The sequence below is a fragment of the Octodon degus genome, unplaced genomic scaffold, assembly GCF_000260255.1.
Source record: "Octodon degus isolate 3935 unplaced genomic scaffold, OctDeg1.0 scaffold00098, whole genome shotgun sequence".
NCBI classification, from domain to species: Eukaryota; Metazoa; Chordata; class Mammalia; order Rodentia; family Octodontidae; genus Octodon; species Octodon degus.
The window spans coordinates 5,519,947-5,537,985 of NW_004524674.1; the positions used below are offsets into that span (position 1 = coordinate 5,519,947).

Sequence of the window (18,039 nt, forward strand, 5' to 3'; positions counted from 1 at the left end):
ATTAAATTAAAAAAAAAATAAAGTGAAAAAAAAAAAAAAAGATCGTGCAGGGGTTCACATGTAAAGATTAGGATTGAGTTACAATAAGGAATAGTTCACATAGATCCAGCCAACCACATTGGCATTTCAGACTAATTTCTTTTCTTTTCCCTTTGTCTAGATGACCAAAATGTTAGACTTGCTGGAGGACTTCTTAGACTATGAAGGCTACAAGTATGAGCGCATTGATGGTGGCATCACTGGTGCCCTGAGGCAGGAGGCCATTGATCGGTTCAATGGTGAGAGGGAGGTGCCTTTGTCTATGGTGGGCATCAAAGGCCCAAGAAACCTGTGCCACATCCCTAGGATGGGAGGAAGGGTGGTGTGAGGGAGTATTGGATACTGAGGCTTTGAGCTGGGGGCATGGTTGATTGTACTCAAAGGACATCTAGTAACAGACAGAACTGCTGGGTGTAGGAAAAACCTTGGCCTAATTCTCACCTCATAGCTCCTGGGGCCCAGCAATTCTGCTTCCTCCTGTCTACCCGAGCTGGAGGCCTGGGTATCAATCTGGCCACTGCTGACACTGTCATCATCTTCGATTCTGACTGGAACCCCCATAATGACATCCAGGTGGGAACTTACATCCCTGTACCTTTCAGCAGGGAGATGTGGGTTCATAGAAGTGGGTATCATACTCTGGGATGGATTAGATAAACCCCTTTAGAGAGGAGAGAGGGCACTCCCCTCCTAGCCTCATTTCCCAAACATGTGGCTGCTTTTCTTTGCCACTCCCCTGGCCCATCCTGACTTCTTGCCACCCATGCAGGCCTTCAGTCGGGCCCATAGAATTGGCCAGGCCAACAAAGTGATGATTTATCGGTTTGTGACTCGTGCATCCGTGGAAGAGAGGATTACACAGGTGGCCAAGAGAAAGATGATGCTAACGCACCTGGTGGTACGGCCTGGGCTGGGCTCCAAGGCAGGCTCCATGTCCAAGCAGGAACTTGATGATATACTCAAATTTGGCACTGAGGAGCTGTTCAAGGATGAAAATGAGGGTAACAACTTTTTCTGCTGTTCCCTGAAGGCAAGCCTCTGCTTTCCTTGTGCAAGTCCGCTGAAAAAAATGCTAGCTCTTCATACAGGCTGTAAAGAAAGCAAGGCCTTCTTTACAGGTCCTTGGAGGAGGATTGGCCTAAACAAACAAAACAAAAATGCTTTACATGGGCTCCCAGGGAAGTAGCCTTCCCTCCAGGACCCCTGTGAAAAAGAAACAATGTAGAACCTTTCCTCTGCCTTTGCTAGAGTTTCTGGTTGGAACTCTTAATTTCCCTTTTGTTCTCTGTCTCTACCAGGAGAGAATAAGGAGGAAGACAGCAGTGTGATTCACTATGACAATGAAGCTATCGCTCGGCTGCTGGACCGGAACCAGGATGCAACTGAGGACACTGATGTGCAGAACATGAACGAGTATCTCAGCTCTTTCAAAGTGGCACAGTATGTTGTGCGAGAAGAGGATAAGGTGAGAGGCTTTGGTCCAGACCCTATCTATCCCAAGCCATCTCTAAAATCTTGAATTATGGGGCCCTATTCTTATTTTTTGTGTTCTCAACATAGTCCCGAGCAAAGATGCATAGTGGACCTCAAGCAACTTCTTAGTCTTATAGGTGAGATTGGACTTTGGAGACACACTTGGCATGGAAAGTTCTGATAAACACAGAAGGGTAGCGCTGGAGATTTAGCTCAGTGGAACAGCACCTGCCTGGCAAGCATGAGGTCACAAGTTCAATTTCTGGTACCAAAAAACAAAACAAAAAATACACACACAGAAGGCTACTTCCTAATTTTGGTGCAGGAGAAAGATATAGGGAAATAGAGGAGAGGTTTAGAAACGAGGGCAAGAGTACAGAAGTAGAAGCACACTGCAGGTAAAAAAACAAAAAACAAAACAACAACAAAAAAAAACACTAGGGGAAATATGTGACATCTTAGAAACTTGATGCTGAACTCAGAAGGGGATCTAGGAGTAGTGGGTGGGCAGGATGTGGCCAAGGCATGAGAGTAGGAATTTTGATGCCACCCAAGGATTGGTAAGGAAGGAGGATGCTAGCCTTCACTCTGCTGCCCTCCAGATTGAGGAGATAGAGCGAGAAATCATCAAGCAGGAAGAAAATGTGGATCCTGACTATTGGGAGAAGCTGCTGAGACATCACTATGAGCAGCAGCAGGAAGACCTAGCCCGGAACCTAGGCAAGGGCAAGCGGGTTCGTAAGCAAGTCAACTACAATGATGCTGCCCAGGAGGACCAAGGTGAGGGCTGACTGCCTCAGAATGTTAAGAAATGAGAAGGGAGGACAGAGTAAGGGTTGGAGGCCAGGGCTTTCCCAGCTAAAGGAAAAGTATAATGAAAGGTCAGTAAGATTTATCCTAAGATCAGGTGAGTTTGCCAACAATTTAATACCTCAGGCTTGCAGAGGGATCCTGACAACATCCAGGGTCATTGCTGATGGCAACTGTACCTACTGCTTCACTGTTCAATCATTGTTAGGGTGGTCCAGAGACCAAAGGAGGTTGTGAGTACAGATGGTTCAGGATAAGTAGCCCAGAGTCAGCCTCAGGGCTGGAAGTAGAGAAGTCCCCATGGGAAGGAATCCAGGTAGGAAGAGCCCAACATGTCATAATAAAAGTCATCACTGACTGTTGAGTCCTCTGTACCCTCACAGATAACCAGTCAGAGTACTCAGTGGGTTCAGAGGAAGAAGATGAAGACTTTGACGAGCGTCCAGAAGGTGGCATGTTTTCCTGACTTTCTGCCTTAGCTCTTCCCATTTCACTTCCCAGCTTTGTTGTTGTTTGAGTCAGGGTCTCACTTTGTAGTTAAGATTGGTCTTGAGCTGACTGTGTGCTCCAGGCTGGCCTTGAACTCTTGGTAATCCTCTTACCTCAACTTCCTAAATGTTGAGATGACATTTGTATGCCACCACATCCAGCTCAACTGTTTTTTTTTTTTACAAAAAAAAATGCTAAAAGAAAGAGAAGAATAAATGTCCATAGTCTTTCCACTGTTAAAATTTGGAAGGTATAACCATTTAGGCTTAGACACATTCAGACCCAGAAAGGTAGCTGGGTATGGTGGCATATGTCTATAGTCTGAGATACTCAGGAGGTTGAGGCAAGAGGATTGCTTGAGCCCAGAAGTTCAAGGCAACTCCGGGAAAAAAGCCAAGATCCCATTTTTAAAAATATAAAAACAAACAAAAAACCAACCCAGATAAGTAACATTATTTTACCTTCCTGCTGGTTATCCTGCCTGTCCATAGTGAATGTTTTTATTTATTTATTTATCTATCTATCTATTTATTTATTTCTTTGAGACAGGGACTCCTTATGCATTTCAGGCTGGTCTTGAGCTCACTTTGTAGCCCAGGTTGGTCTTGAACTTGCAATGATTCTTGTACCGCAACCTCCCTAGTGCTGGGATTACAGGCATGTGCCATCCCACCCTTTATTCATTTTAAAATATGACTTGATTCTTTTAGACTCATTGGAGTGATATTTTTGAATTATTCAGAAGAAAATTAGAAGTGAACATGACACAGGCTGTTCTGTGTTCTGTATCTTGAGGGAGTCGGTTTTGGGGGGAAGGACTGGTGCTTAGAGAAGGTAGTGGTTCCACTACTAACTGATGTCACTCATACCCTCAGGGCGTCGACAGTCAAAAAGACAGCTCCGAAATGAAAAGGATAAGCCACTGCCTCCACTGCTGGCTCGAGTTGGTGGTAACATAGAGGTGAGAATTGGACCTAGGTCTCTATGTGTTCTCTGAATGGAGAATGAGGGTTTGGCAATGGGTGAAGGGATGAGGTAAGGCATTGGAAATTGATGTCTGGGTCCCTGAGGGCAGAAAAGGCCAAGACCTGAGAGAGCCCTAGTCATTTACAGCCTTTGCCTTCTTGCCCCACCCTCAGGTGTTGGGATTCAACACCCGTCAGCGGAAGGCTTTCCTCAATGCTGTGATGCGCTGGGGGATGCCACCACAGGATGCCTTCACCACACAGTGGCTGGTGCGGGACCTGAGGGGCAAGACTGAAAAGGAGTTTAAGTGAGTGCGGGTGATTGAGGGCTGAGTTGCATGAGGAGTAAGAACTTTGGGTGTTGCTTTCTTCATTTTGGCCGCCATATGATGTGACCTTACTCAACTGATCACCGCGTTCCCTGCCTGTACAGTTTATCCTGGCTTGGTTTCCTGGGAGGTGGTCTGAACCTATTCTACCTCCCCTCAGCCAAGCCTAGAGTAGAGGCCAGGCGTCCTCCCTCATGGGAGAGGCAGTTGAGGAAGGACCCTCTCCTGGGCTGGCCTAGCCTCACACTCATTTGGCCATGATAACCTGGCAAGAGGAACTTGGTGAAAAAGATGAATTGCTAACTGATGGGGCCTAGGAGTGGAGTACAGTACCAAGGCCTAGAAGGTATAGAAGGGTAGAGGGAGAGTTAGATGGGGGAGTCAAGATTTAGAGGGCTGATAAGAATGAAAGGCCTGGTAGAGAAGTCCTGGAGGCATCTGGGGAGTCAGAGTACAGGGGTTCAGTAATCTCTGCCTCCTTCACTGCCTCCTTTACCTTCTAAGGCTTCCTAACCTTCCTCCTACCCCCATGCTCCTCAGGGCATATGTATCTTTGTTTATGCGCCATCTGTGTGAGCCTGGGGCAGACGGCTCTGAAACCTTTGCTGATGGGGTCCCTCGGGAGGGTCTAAGTCGCCAGCAGGTGTTGACACGCATTGGAGTCATGTCTCTCGTCAAGAAGAAGGTATCAGTCTCCCTTACCTTGAGAATTACTCTAGCTACTTAGGTACTTTTCTTCCTCTGCCATCTATTCCTGGGTTTTGTGCTCAGGGTGGTATAGGTGGGACCAGAGCTTCCTGTATGTCTGATACCTGGAGCTAACCTGTCCCTACAACATCCCTTTCCTAGGTGCAGGAGTTTGAGCATATCAATGGGCGCTGGTCAATGCCAGAGCTGATGCCTGACCCCAGTGCAGACTCCAAGCGCTCCTCCAGAGCCTCCTCTCCTACTAAAACTTCTCCTACCACTCCTGAAGCTTCTGCTACCAACAGTCCTTGCACCTCTAAACCTGGTAATCAGGAATCGGGATGGTAGAACAAATAGAAACAAAGTCTCAGGAATCAGGATAGGGGAACCTCTGCCTTCCTTATTCGTCTGTTTTGCATGACTGTTATGAGATACATGAGGTTGAGTAACTTTATAAAGAAAACAGTCTCTTTTAGCTCATGGCTATGGAGATCTAAGGTCAAAAGGCCACATCTGGTATGGGCTTTCTTGCTAGCCAAGTTCTAAGGTAGTGCAGTATATCACATGGCAAGCATACACATGTGTGTTTTGGTTTCTGTCCTTCTTAGAAGCCACTAGGATTTAGTCCTTAGGACTCCATCATGATCTTACCTAATAGTAACTGTATCCTAGAATACCCATCCCTAAGTACCATACTCAATTGTTGCCACCCCCTAGTGCCTCACAGTGGGGATTAAATTTCAACACATGAAACCATGGAATCCATTTTAGCCTTATTAAAATTCTTAGCACTCACTTTGCCTTTCTGCTATAGCTACTCCTGCTCCAAGTGAGAAAGGAGATGGCATAAGGATACCTCTTGAAAAGGATGAAGCTGAAAATCATGATGAAAAGCCAGAGAAGAATAGCAAAATTGGCGAGAAGATGGAAACAGATGTGCGTACCACCTGACTCCTTCTGAGGAGAGGCAGTGGAGGGATCTTTCGGGGTCTTGATAGCCAGGTGCCTGGGAGCCCTTTGGTTCATCTTGACTCTCTTGTCCTACTCAGGCTGAGGTCCCCAGTCCAGCCCCATCACTTGGGGAGCGGCTGGAAGCAAGGAAGATTCCTTTAGATGATGAAGTTCCAGGAGTACCTGGAGAGATGGAGCCTGAATCTGGGTACCGAGGGGACAGAGAGAAGTCAGGTGGGTGCATGACCTCAGTGGTGATGAGGGGATTCGAATTTGGGGGTTCCCTCTTCTGGAGTCAAGGGATGAGGTGACATCCCTTCCTATCCCTTCCCCCCCATTCCCATAGCCACAGAGCCGACACAAGGAGAAAGAGGGGAGGAGAAGCTGTTGGATGGACAGGAACACAGGGAGAGGCTGGAGGGAGAAACAGGAGATTTGGGCAAGAGAGGTAATGAGTGGAAGAACTGGACATCTGGGTCCCTGAGGGGGTCAGAGGAGATGGAGTTGGGGGGACCAAATGCCTGGGTTCTGGGTGGGTAGCTGTTGGAAAGGCCAGGACAGTACAGTAGTCTTGGGACATAGGAAGAGGCTGTTCTCAGGTATGAGCTGTATCGCATCTGCCCTAGCAGAAGATGCAAAAGGGGACCGGGAGCTTCGACCTGGGCCTCCTAGAGATGAGCCACGGTCCAACGGGCGCCGAGAAGAGAAGATGGAGAAGCCTCGGTTCATGTTCAATATTGCTGATGGTGGTTTCACAGGTGGGGAAGGTTCTTACCTCTGTCTGCCCTCACTGAGACCTGCCTATCCTCTGGCTGTGTTCTCACTTTGCCTGAGGCTGCTTGCTGCCTTTAGTTCTGAGTACCTTCCAATGAAATGGTACTTGCTGACTCTGATCCTGGCTCTAGTTCTCCCTTAAGTGTACCACCTAACTATGTAGCAATCTAATCCCACCTTTCATCTCAATCTCAATCTTAACCTAAACCTTGTTTGTAACTTTTATTTCTTGGCTTTAAGGTAGCTTTTATCCACTCCTCCAAAGGAACTTGTACTCTGTTAAGTTCCTATTCATACCTGTCAGGTGGGATGCTGTTTACAAACCCCTGATGCCTCTTCTGTTTGTCGTCTTCTCTTTAGAGCTTCACACACTGTGGCAGAATGAGGAGCGCGCAGCCATTTCTTCAGGGAAACTCAATGAGATCTGGCACCGAAGACATGATTATTGGCTTTTGGCTGGGATTGTCCTGTATCCTTTGATACAGTGCAAGAAGAGAAAAGTTCTCTCAAATGAGAGAGGACAGCTACAGAGAAGAGCCCACACCAGGGAAGGGGGCGCTGAGCCACACTGGGGCGATCACGGGTAAAAGGAAAAGTGTTCACAGCTAAACCCATCCCTGTTAAATTCCTTGATGGTCCCCTTCATCTGCAGCCATGGCTATGCTCGGTGGCAGGACATCCAGAACGATGCTCAGTTTGCCATTATTAATGAGCCATTTAAAACTGAAGCCAATAAAGGGAATTTTCTGGAGATGAAAAATAAGTTCCTGGCCCGGAGGTTCAAGGTGGGGATAAGTGAAGAAAGGAATAGGGGCTTGATGAGGAGGGACTTGGGTTGATAGTAGGGCCAGATCTTCTCAAAATCCAGGAAAGGTAGGTTGAGGCCAAGACCAAAAATAACTTGGTGTTAGAAACTGGATCAGGGTTGATGCTGGGGTCAGGGTCAGTGTGGAGAGGAGATATGGGTGCCATGGGCCAGCAGTGAGGGTAGGGTGAGTCTCCAGTGCTGTATCCTGTCCCCATGTCACTCACCTGTGGCTGGCAAAGCCCTGCCTTCACCCCACCCCATGCCTTCAGCTCCTGGAGCAGGCGCTGGTGATTGAGGAGCAGCTGCGGCGGGCGGCCTACCTGAACCTGTCACAGGAGCCGGCGCACCCCGCCATGGCCCTCCACGCCCGCTTCGCCGAGGCCGAGTGCCTGGCCGAGAGCCACCAGCACCTCTCCAAGGAGTCGCTGGCGGGGAACAAGCCGGCCAACGCTGTCCTGCACAAGGGTAAGGGCCGCGGCGGCCCCGCGCGGGGGAGGGCCCACAACGCTGCGTAAGTCTTCACCCCGCACCCTTTTAAATCTTCCTACCCCCTTCTCCCTTTACCTTCCGAACCACCCCCTCTACCCTCTAACCCTACTCTGACCCACATGGCACCCTTGGTTTTTAGCTTCTAGTACTTGTGCAAACCAACCCTTTTCCATGCCTGAGAGTGTTCATGTCACTGCCCAGCAGGGACTTCCCTACATGCATGTCCCCTCCACACTGGGATTTCTTCCCTGGCCATGCCGCACACCTGCCACGCTTCTAATGTCACCCAGTTTGAGACCCTGGGTTTTGTCTACACCATAGATGTCCTTAGCTTTGATCTCACAGATCAGGTTTCTTCACATCATCACTCCTTCCATGAGGCAGAAACTACCACCCATCTGCCTTTCCAAGCCTACCCTGTGAAACTTCCCTTTGACCTTCAACCCTTTTCCCACACCCTTTTACCTTGATAACTGTAGATTAAATCCCAAAGTTCTCTAACCATCTAACTCTGCCTCATGTAGTGACTGATTCCTGGCCCTTTGATCCCTATTCTAATTCCTTAATCTGTAATGCTGACCCTTCAACATCCTTCTCCCCTGATATATTAAAACCTGACTCCTTTAATCTTTGACACCACTGACCACCTCCCATGCCTCCTGACTCCTCCCCATCACCCCCCAACCCCCAACCTTCATTCTTTCAGTATGGGATGTTCTGACAACTCCCCACCCCCATGTCTTCCAATTTCTTCCCTTACCCTCCCTTTTTCCAATCTTCCCTCTTTCTTTTTGTCTACATCTGTCCTCTGTGGTGGCCTGGCCTCTCTCTTATCCTGACACTTTAAATTGCTCTTTTTTTTCTACTTTCTGTTACTTTCTTCTGTCACTTGGTCTGTGGTTCCTTGACGTTCTTGTCATCTTCTTTCTGACTACATCTGTCCATATGACTCCTTGTCACTCTTCCTGGCTCCATCTCTCTCTTTCCCTCTCTTGCCCTTCTTTCTCCGTGGCCCGGGCCCCAGTTCTGAACCAGCTGGAGGAATTGCTGAGCGACATGAAGGCGGACGTGACCCGCCTGCCAGCCACGCTGTCCCGAATACCCCCCATCGCAGCCCGCCTTCAGATGTCCGAACGCAGCATCCTCAGCCGGCTGGCCAGCAAGGGCACGGAGCCTCACCCCACACCGGTAACCCTCTTTCCCCCTAACTCATTTTCCCTGTTGGTGCTCCTCTTGAACACACACACACACACACACACACACACACACACACACACACACCTGCCAGACTCCTGCTAGACCACAGTCTTCACCCTTGAGAGTCTCCCTGCCTCTGCCACACCCTCAGTAGTTATGGAGTGTTCCTCAAGTTCCCATACAGCTTCTTCTGTTTTACATACTGTGGACTAACTGACCTTAGCTTGCTTTCTATTCCAGGCCTTCCCCCCGGGTCCCTACGCCACACCTCCGGGGTACGGGTCACCCTTCAGCGCCGCACCCGTAGGGGCCCTGGCCGCCGCAGGCGCCAATTACAGCCAGATGCCGGCAGGGTCCTTCATAACAGGTTAGCTGGTGTTTCCTAATCCCTGCTTCTTTCATTCTTCCTCTGCTTAGCTTCATTCCGGCTTGACTTCCTTGTCCTCCAGCCCAAGTATACAGAGTTTCTCTTGGAAGTACACAGTATTTTAGGGAACTGAGTTGTTTTGGGCTTTGTTCTACCCTTATTGTCAAAAACCTCACCTAAGATTTTAGTGCTTCCATTGGCCTTTCCTCTGGGTCACCTCAAAGGAAAGCAAAATCAGAAAGGGGATAGGAGAACATCAGTCATGTGGCAAGGGGAATCTGAGGGTGAGGTATTTGCCCTGGTCTTCCCACCCTTATATTGAGGAAAATCAGAAGCGTCAGGAGGTGACCTAGGAGTGACACTGTCAGGAAGTGATGTTTGGGAGTTATTTGGGAATTGACCATTCCTTACTCCCTTCCCGAACAGCCGCCACCAACGGCCCTCCAGTGCTGGTGAAGAAAGAGAAGGAAATGGTGGGGGCATTGGTGTCAGACGGGCTGGATCGGAAGGAGCCCCGAGCCGGGGAGGTGATCTGTATAGACGATTGACTGGATCCCAGGCGTGCCCTTCACCCAAGCCCCGATACCGAGGCCGACCCCCTGCCCAAGCATTGGGGGCTGCTGCCAACCCTCCACCTTCCCCACCTGTTGGGCCACCGCTGGGTTAGGCGCCCCTCTGCCCCTCTATAACTATCTTCAAGAAGGGCCCCATGTCTTTCTCCATCCCTAGGCACCTTTCCCACCAAGCTTTGAAGACTGCTGGTGTGAGGAGGTCTGGATGGGATGGTTAGCAGGGTCTTCCAAATACCTTTATTCCCCCACTGCCAAATATACACAGCTTCCTAATAAATGGTTGTGGGGAGGAAGAGGTGGAACTTCCCTGGTTTCTTTGCCTATATTATCAGCTCCACCTCCTACAGAAGTGGGTACTGGCCATGCCTGGTCTTTAAAGGAACTTTCATGGGGAGGAGTTTCAAAGAGAAGGGAACTTTGAGAGAGGGATGAAAATGAGCCCTGGGAGGGAAAAGGGAAGAGGAGGGGTGGCTGCATGTTAACTTTCCCCTACCTCTCCCCAAAAGGAGGGTGGAACAGCTTCAAGGGAGAAAGTCAATTGCTGTTCAGCCTCAGAATAAAGGCACCATTCACTTGCTCAGTTATTTCCTGTGTACCAGCATCTTGTGTTGGGAACCATCCCCTCCTCGCTAGGCACCAAGGACCACCCCCAACAATAAATAGTTGGATGGTAATTCCCTCAAGCCAAAGAGGAGCTCCCCAACCTATTCTAGGAACCCAGATAACCTAGAAAAGGTGGAAGAAGTGGGCTAGACATGGGGCAGCCCCCACTCTGGGGCTCCGGTTCCTGAGGGACTTCTACCCTCCCTCATCAAGGCCTGGATACAAACTAAATGTGAGCCATGCAGGCAGGGGGCCTAGTCAAGGGACACTGTTCAAATTTGTGGGACCAGAGCAACTCAGTGGAGGCAGGCTAGGGAGATGTGGCCACATACCCCTTCCCAGGAGGGGCTTGGGAGTGGCAGTTTGCATGGCGAACCTCCCACTTCCTTTTCACTGCCCCTTCACTTTCTTGCTTTCCCTTTCCCAGTCTCTTCACACCCACTCCTGGTCTGTTCCAACCCCCTCTTCTGTATCAGGTTTATTGGTTGTACATATAAATTATACTTTCCTTTCTGTGTGCTCTGTTATTTTGGGCTGGGGGGGGGGTAAGCTTGAGAGAGGGGCAAGGGATAAGAAAGATTTCTGCCATATCATATTATTAATCTTTGACTTTTTAAAATTTTCAATCTTGTGACTTTTTCTTTGCCTTATTTTTATCTCTTGAATCATTCTCTAAAACTGAAGTCCTTTTTCCCACCCCAGCCATGTGATGAGCTAGCTCAGTGTACGAATGGAGGGTGAGCAGCAGGATCCCTTGTAGCCTCACTGGGGTGCAAAAGGGGGAAAGGGGCCTCCTGGACAGAAGTGCAGCAGTAGGAGTACTTTATCTGGCAAGATTGAAAACTGCCTTCCATTGCTTTTGATTGTCCTTCCCACCTTCAAATTATTCAGTTCCACTAAGAGTCAGTAGAGGTCACTACAGCTCCAAAGATTCCATTATGAAGCAGAAGTACACACATTTTTTTAAGGGGGTACAGTAAGACTTTTTTTTTTTTTTTTTTTTGGCAGAACTGGGGATTGAAATCAGGCCCTTGCACTTGCCAGAAAAGCGCTTATTCCACTGAGCCATCTCCCCGGCCCCTAAGACTTATTTCTTGGCATGTACTGCTCACTAACAGACACTCAGAGAATAAGGCCAGACAGTTTTTGAGATTATAATAAAAATGAATAAATTCAACAAATATTTATTGAGTGCATGCTACACAATTGCTGTTGGGCCTGGAGATAAAATTTACAAGTCATTCATTGCTCTCATAGAATAGAGGACAATCACGAAACATGAAATATCAGGAAGTAAAAGCAGTAAAAATAAAGGCATTATGTATTACACGGGATAGGGAAAGGGGCTCTCAAATGAGAACATAAATTGAGACTTAAGGAAAATAGCAAAATATTCTCAAATAGATGTTTATACCCTAAAATGGATACATTTATGATCTATCATTCAAAAATAAACCTTGGAGACCCCTAACAAATTGAGGTCTATACTTAAATTCACATTTTTAACTCAGAAAAATGTTTTCTTTAATAGAACGTGACTCAAACTTTCAGTAAGATAGTATAACATGTTGTAAATACTATACCTACAGATAGTGATTTCAGAGTATCTAGGATCCAGACTGGTGTTTCTTAAACTTATATGCACATGAAGCACTGGGATTGTTAAAAATGCAGTCTCACAAAGTATGGAATAGGATCCTGAAATTCTACACTTCCAACAAGTTCCCAGTGACCAGTGCTGGCTCCTGACTATGACTCTGAGCAATTCATGGCATATAACAGCATCCCACTACAGAACACAAGTGTTAAATTATATAAGCATATTCGTCTAGTAGTGCCAGTGTCCTTGTGAAGATAACATAAAAAGTTTAAATGGTGAGGCCCTCACCAAATAGTTCTTCCATTCTTGACAAGCCTTAATTAGGTGCGTCCCATAAATATCCATTCGACCTTCTGATAGCTGCTCTAGCAGGCTGAAGGGAGACTGAGAAATGAAGCAAAGCCCCTGATCATTATAGTCATCTCAATAATTTCTGGAACACAACTGAGAGTGGGAAGGCAGCAGACATACCAGTGTCTTTACATGCTAAGAGAAATGGTATTAACACAACTTGCATCTTTTTAAAAATTTAAAGCCATTGACAACTGCTAAAATAAGATCTATTGCTCCCACATTCCACAGCCAGCCTGGTCAAGAGCCAAACCAAACAGCCTGTTTTCTTCCCACTGTAACGTAGGCTTTGTTTACATCATTTCTGAACTACATCTTGAGAATGCAATGCTGGCACCATCGGTACACGGGGGCGAGTTTGTCTAGGGCCCTCCCCAGCTTAGCTTCAACACCTCCCAGGGCGTTCCTTCCAGCCTTCGGCTCAACTTCCTCATCATACTCCAATCCCAAAATGGGGGTGGGTGTAGTCCCGACATCAGAGGTGGCACGCTCTACTAAAACGTACCACAAGCTGCAGCTCCCACCTTTCTGCTATAGCTTTCGTCTTCCTTAGTTACAGCGTGCACCGGGTCATGTGGGCAAAGTCCTTGATCTCTGGGCAGTACAGCACTGAGGGAAAGAAGAAGGGTTAGTGGCAGCCGGAGGATGTAACCTCATCCCAGCGTTCCTCGGCTGGCAATCACAGGGACTTTCCGGGGGCCGACCCTCACCGTTGCTAGGCAGCGGACGCCGCCAGCGGCGCGCAGGCAGCAGGACCCGGTCCCAGAGCCGGCGGAGCAAGCGCCAGCCCGCGCTCCTGGGCCCCGTCTCTTTCTCGCACTCAAGTTCTCTATCTGCCTTTTCGTCCGCATCGCCGCTTTCCTTGTCCCGGGTCCCTGCTTCTAGTTCGCGGTCAGCGCGGGCTTTTTCTTCCAATCGTGACCACAGCTCTGAATCAAGAGCGACCTCTGCGACGCCACCGCGAGGCAGAGGGGTGGGCGCACGGCAGAAGGGGCACGTAACGACGCGGCGCAGGCGCACCACGCGCGCGGCCGCCCCACTGCCCTCTCCGCGCGCTGCCAGCTCGCTGAGGCAGGCGGTACACAGTGTGTGGCCGCAGCGGGCGCGCGCCGTGCCGGGCAGGCGGCGGGGCGCGCGATCCCCGAGGTTGAAGGATCGGTAGCAGATGTTGCAGTCCAGCTCGCCCCTCTCCGGAAGAGAAGGCACCCTCACCAGGAGTTGCATCGTGCCCACCGAGGACTGGAGCCCGTCGCTGTAGCAGCCAACTCCGTGGACAGACAAACCGGGCACTCCTGCGGCCCAGGTCAAATCCTGGGGCCGGCGCCGCGGCCTCTTTCTGCTTTTAATAGTGAGGCCCCGCCCTCGAGGCGTCATGCGACTCTTGGGCCGCTCCCGGCGGCGGCACGCGTGTGGGTGGAGGAGGCTGGAGGCGGGAATACTAGATAGAGATGGTGGACCTGGGGAGACGGCCAGGCAATTCCAGTACTGCCCTGGGCACATATCATCCATTGCCCCTGTCCGAACTCTCACCCCCAGCACTCTAATGGTGCCATGTGCAAATCAGCAGGTTCCCAAATACTTCAGGCCCATTTGTAGTTGCTCACACTCTTTCACAGCCCACAGAGTTCATGAGCTAGTTACACTGGCCAATCTACCCAACCTTTAATGAGCTCTTGGATGTTTGGATGCAACCCTCAATCACCTTTTATTTTGGTATCAAGAATGGAACTCATGGGCTGGAGAGATGGCTCAGTGGTCTAAAGCACCTACTTGAAACAAGCTTGGCAAAGCACAGGGACCGCGGTTCGATCCCCCAGCACCACATGCCAGCCAGCCCCGCCCCCTGGTGGGCTGAGCTGGCCACACACACACACACACAATAAATAAATGTAATAAATAAAAATAAAATAATTAAAAAAAAAAAAAGAATGGAACTCAGGTGTTGCTGAGCTATATCCCCAGTCCTTCATGTGGTGTTCTTGTACAGTTGGATTCCCAGATTTTATTCTCGAATGTACGACTCCAGCTGACACCTCAGCCTAAAGAGAGACCTCGATTTCAGGAGTGTGGCCACTAGGAATGCTGGGAATCTTCCTTCTGGAGTATCTGGACACCTACACACTATGATGGCTCCAGCAAAGCAGCCCAGCATGACTTCTGACTCAAGGGTCTGACTTCCTCCACAGGTAAACAGGACATGGTACTCACAACCCACATTCTCTCAAAGTGTGACACCCACACCCAGCGTCATAACCTCCTCTCCTGGACCTGCAGCCTAGGTTCTTGTTGTGGAGGCTGGAGTACAAGGTGTAACCTCTACCAGAAGTTGTTAGATTATGAGCAAATTAATTTCTCTGGGCTTTGATTTCTTTATCTACAAAGTGTGCACAATAGGAATGAAAGAGCCTGTATATGTAAGGTGCTGAAAATAGTACCTGGTATACAGTCCATATCAGGTAAGTATTAGCTGTTGTCATCATCCTGGACTCCCTATATCATGTTTATCATGTTCATTTCAATTTCTCAGTACATGATGTTTTCTACGCCTACCTTTTTTGGTCCGGATAAATGTACACCCATGCATTTATTGGCTTACCCTAGATCATGTAAAGCAGGTTTTTTTTTTTTTTTAAACTAAATTCTTAAAATCTAGAGGGTAGTCTTTTGTGAGGGGGTATGCCATTAATTTTAAGCTAACATTTTAGAACTTTTGTGTTGTCTTCATGACCTCTTGGAGGAAACTATACCAGTGAAGCTGTTATTATTCAAAACTTTTAGGACATCCCACTGGAAAGGTGTGGGTCACATTTTTAACTTTTAAATTAGTGCTAAAACAACCTGGCAGGTCCAGGAGATGGCTCAGTAGAAAAAGTGCTTCTCTGGCAAGCACAGGGGCCTGAATTCAATCCCCTGTTCTGCTAAAAAAATAAAAAATAAAAAATAAAAATAAAAAAAAAAATCAGGCTTTCAATTCACTATGGAGCCTAGGCTGGCCTTGAACTTGCAGTGACTCACCTGCCTCAACTTTCCAAGTCCTGAGATTGTAGGCATGTGCCACCATGCCTAGATAAACTTTAATGTCTTAAGGTAGATTTTATTACTATATATAAATGTGCCCAAAATGTTTGACAGCTAAGGGACTGCTCTAAACTTCAGATCTGTATATCCTGTAGTCTGCTGTGTACCCTGTTTATCTTCTGGAATCCAAACTGATGAACTAATTCTCTTCCAAACTGGGAGTAGTGTTTTTTACTTCTTCCTTTGCTCAACTCCAGAAACCTAGTTATTATCTTTGATACCTTCCTTACCCTCATTTTCTTTACCAACCAATCACCAAGCCTTGGTCATTTTGTTTCTTAAATATCTCTCGTCCATCTGCTTGTTTTCATTTGCTGCCCACCACCGTAGTCTAGATTGACATCATCTCTTGCTTAGACCCCAGCAGCGGCCTCCTAACATTCTGTTCACAGGCACTGTACCTTCACACCTTTCTCTATATTTGTTTCCAGAGAACTTTCCAAAGCTCAAACCCAATCATGTCCTACCACACACTCCTTCTCCTCTTTAAAGTCTATTTATGTGGTGATAGTTGAGTGGCCCCTATTTCCTTTGTAATGTCACTTTGTTGCTTTTCCCATGAAGAGTTGTGTCTACTAGTTCCTCATATCTGGGCTGGCTTTGTGGCTAGCCTTGACCAACAGAATGTGCCATAAATCTGGAGCCTTGTCCTTTGAAGCCCTTTCAGCTCCCTTTGTCCCCTTGGAATGCTGCCCTAAGACTACCATATAAGTAGGGTTAGACCACTCGAGGATGAGCCCACAAGAATAGAGATGTCCCCAACAACAAAAGCTGCCAGGTAGGCTGGTGAGACCTTGAGCGTTCTGTTCAGCCAACCTGCCAGCTGAATATAGCACAAATGAGGTAAAAACAGTAACCAATCTAGAGTCATGAACAAAATAACATTTAAAAAGCTGCTTGACTTTACTATGATTTGGGGTGATTTGTGTCAATAGATAACTGACATAGGCTTTTCTGTTGTCCTTTGGATAAAGATATCCTAAAGTTTGTATGCTACAAGCTCTGTGTATTCTAACTCTGTCATATAATTCAGCTTATACTTCCTTCTTACACACTCTGGAGACTTTTGCCTTATGTTTTGGATCTTAAATGTTCCCCAAAGGCTTATGTGTTGAAAGCCTGGTCCCCAGCTGATGGCGCCATCTGAAGATGGTGGAACATTTAGGAGGTGGAGTCCAGTGAAGGATGTTAGGTCATTGGGGGTTGTACCCTTGAAGGGGATATTGGTTCCCTAGTCCTGTTCATCCACTTCTTGGCCACTGCGAAGTAAGTGGTTTCTTCCATCATGCTGTGCTGTCTCACCACAGGCCCAACAGTGACCATGGATTGAAATAAAGCCAAAATGAGCCAAGATAAACCATTTCTCCTTTTAAATTGTTTTATCACAGGTATTTTGTCCAAGTGACAGCTAACACAGCTTCCATGTGTCACAGGCCTTCACATGCACTATCCCCCTCTCTTGCTTTCACAATTAACACCCACTCCTCTTTCCGATGTCAGGTTAACCTTGTTGTGTCAAATATTCGTTATACACTAAGGCCATGTACTTTCCTCTGGACATCAGACAACTGAAGTTTGTGTTTGACTTGCGGTCATGTGATTATTTCTCCCATTAGTGAACTGCACAAAGGTTCTCAGGTTGGTTTTGTTCACTATTGTATCATTGTGCCATTATTGTAAGACTCAGTACACAAATGCTTGATAAGTTCATGGATGAGGTAAGAAATATGGAAAATGCATATATACAGAGGAGGTGTGACAACACGGGAAGGCTTTGTTTGAAAGGGGTTTGTATACTACTCTGAAGGCACTTAAGAGTCTTTTTTAAAAGATATTAAACAGTGGAGAAGGCAGCATTGTAAGAAGTGCATAACCCTCCAAGAAAACTTTTTTTTTTTTTGTCTTTGAGACAGGGTTTTGCTCTGCAGTTTGGGCTGGTCTTCAATTCACTTTGCAATCCAAGCTGGCCTTGAACTCATAGAGACCCTCCTGCTTAAGCTTCCCAAGTGCTGGGATTACAGGAATGTGCTACCACACCCAGCCCAGGAGGATACTATTTTATGTTTGTTGCAGAAGAACTAGTCATAGTTTAGTCATACATTTTACTTATTTCCTTCAGTCTTCCAAAATGAGTGGGAGATGATTGGGCGGATGTAAGTATTCCTTAGCTTATCTTTGTTGTTTGCTTATCTTATAAATGACAGGGTGTTGGGTTTTCTCTTTTTGAAAATAGTTTTACTTTGTGCTCCCACCTTTAGGATTGAGGCAGGACGAGGAGGGGTAGAAGGGAAATGGTGAAACTGCCTTTAAGAAAAGCAGAACTCATCCTCCTTTGCCTTGTGATCTTTGAAGCTTGTAACTTTCCATCCAGCCCAGGAAATCAGAGTCCATTCGAGAAAAAAATAGTATCTGACATCCCAATTTGATTTTACCTCTCTCCTCTCCTCTCCTCTCCTC

At 47.5% G+C, this 18,039-nt stretch overlaps 2 protein-coding genes and 1 non-coding gene across 13 annotated transcripts in view; 2 read left to right on the forward strand and 1 right to left on the reverse strand.

The window, feature by feature from the left end:
- The window catches only part of Chd3 (chromodomain helicase DNA binding protein 3), a 25,730-nt gene extending 14,664 nt beyond the window's left edge, over positions 1-11,066 (forward strand). For 4 of the 10 annotated variants that reach the window (XM_023723175.1, XM_023723170.1, XM_023723174.1 and 1 more), the window contains exons 21-40: positions 161-278; positions 488-612; positions 809-1,040; positions 1,338-1,504; positions 2,115-2,292; positions 2,706-2,771; positions 3,687-3,772; positions 3,951-4,084; positions 4,646-4,790; positions 4,955-5,117; positions 5,607-5,728; positions 5,842-5,977; positions 6,090-6,191; positions 6,370-6,501; positions 6,878-6,986; positions 7,170-7,302; positions 7,595-7,836; positions 8,839-9,002; positions 9,252-9,378; positions 9,805-10,534. In XM_023723175.1, coding sequence (XP_023578943.1) covers positions 161-278; positions 488-612; positions 809-1,040; positions 1,338-1,504; positions 2,115-2,292; positions 2,706-2,771; positions 3,687-3,772; positions 3,951-4,084; positions 4,646-4,790; positions 4,955-5,117; positions 5,607-5,728; positions 5,842-5,977; positions 6,090-6,191; positions 6,370-6,501; positions 6,878-6,986; positions 7,170-7,302; positions 7,595-7,836; positions 8,839-9,002; positions 9,252-9,378; positions 9,805-10,045 — 2,922 coding nt within the window. In that variant the 3' untranslated portion in view covers positions 10,046-10,534. Of the gene's footprint in view, positions 1-160; positions 279-487; positions 613-808; positions 1,041-1,337; positions 1,505-2,114; positions 2,293-2,705; positions 2,772-3,686; positions 3,773-3,950; positions 4,085-4,645; positions 4,791-4,954; positions 5,118-5,606; positions 5,729-5,841; positions 5,978-6,089; positions 6,195-6,369; positions 6,502-6,877; positions 6,987-7,169; positions 7,303-7,594; positions 7,837-8,838; positions 9,003-9,251; positions 9,379-9,804 lie in introns of all 10 variants that reach the window. The other 6 variants (XM_023723176.1, XM_023723179.1, XM_023723177.1 and 3 more) reach the window with 5 other exon arrangements.
- LOC111818646 lies at positions 4,217-4,354 on the forward strand. Its single transcript, XR_002822593.1, has one exon.
- A 688-nt stretch (positions 11,067-11,754) lies between the features above and the next one.
- Positions 11,755-13,802, reverse strand: LOC101592838 (putative uncharacterized protein FLJ38447). 2 transcript variants are annotated; one of them, XM_023723354.1, is made up of 3 exons: positions 13,215-13,802; positions 13,029-13,113; positions 11,755-12,537 (listed from the first exon to the last, which is right to left on the reverse strand). In XM_023723354.1, the coding sequence occupies exons 1-2, from the start codon at positions 13,726-13,728 to the stop codon at positions 13,058-13,060; spliced, it is 570 nt and encodes a 189-aa protein (XP_023579122.1). In that variant the 5' UTR covers positions 13,729-13,802; the 3' UTR covers positions 11,755-12,537; positions 13,029-13,057. The 2 variants fall into 2 exon arrangements, with proteins under 2 accessions (XP_023579122.1, XP_004638488.1); XM_004638431.2 differs by having other exon boundaries at positions 11,755-13,113.
- Positions 13,803-18,039: the final 4,237 nt, after the last annotated feature.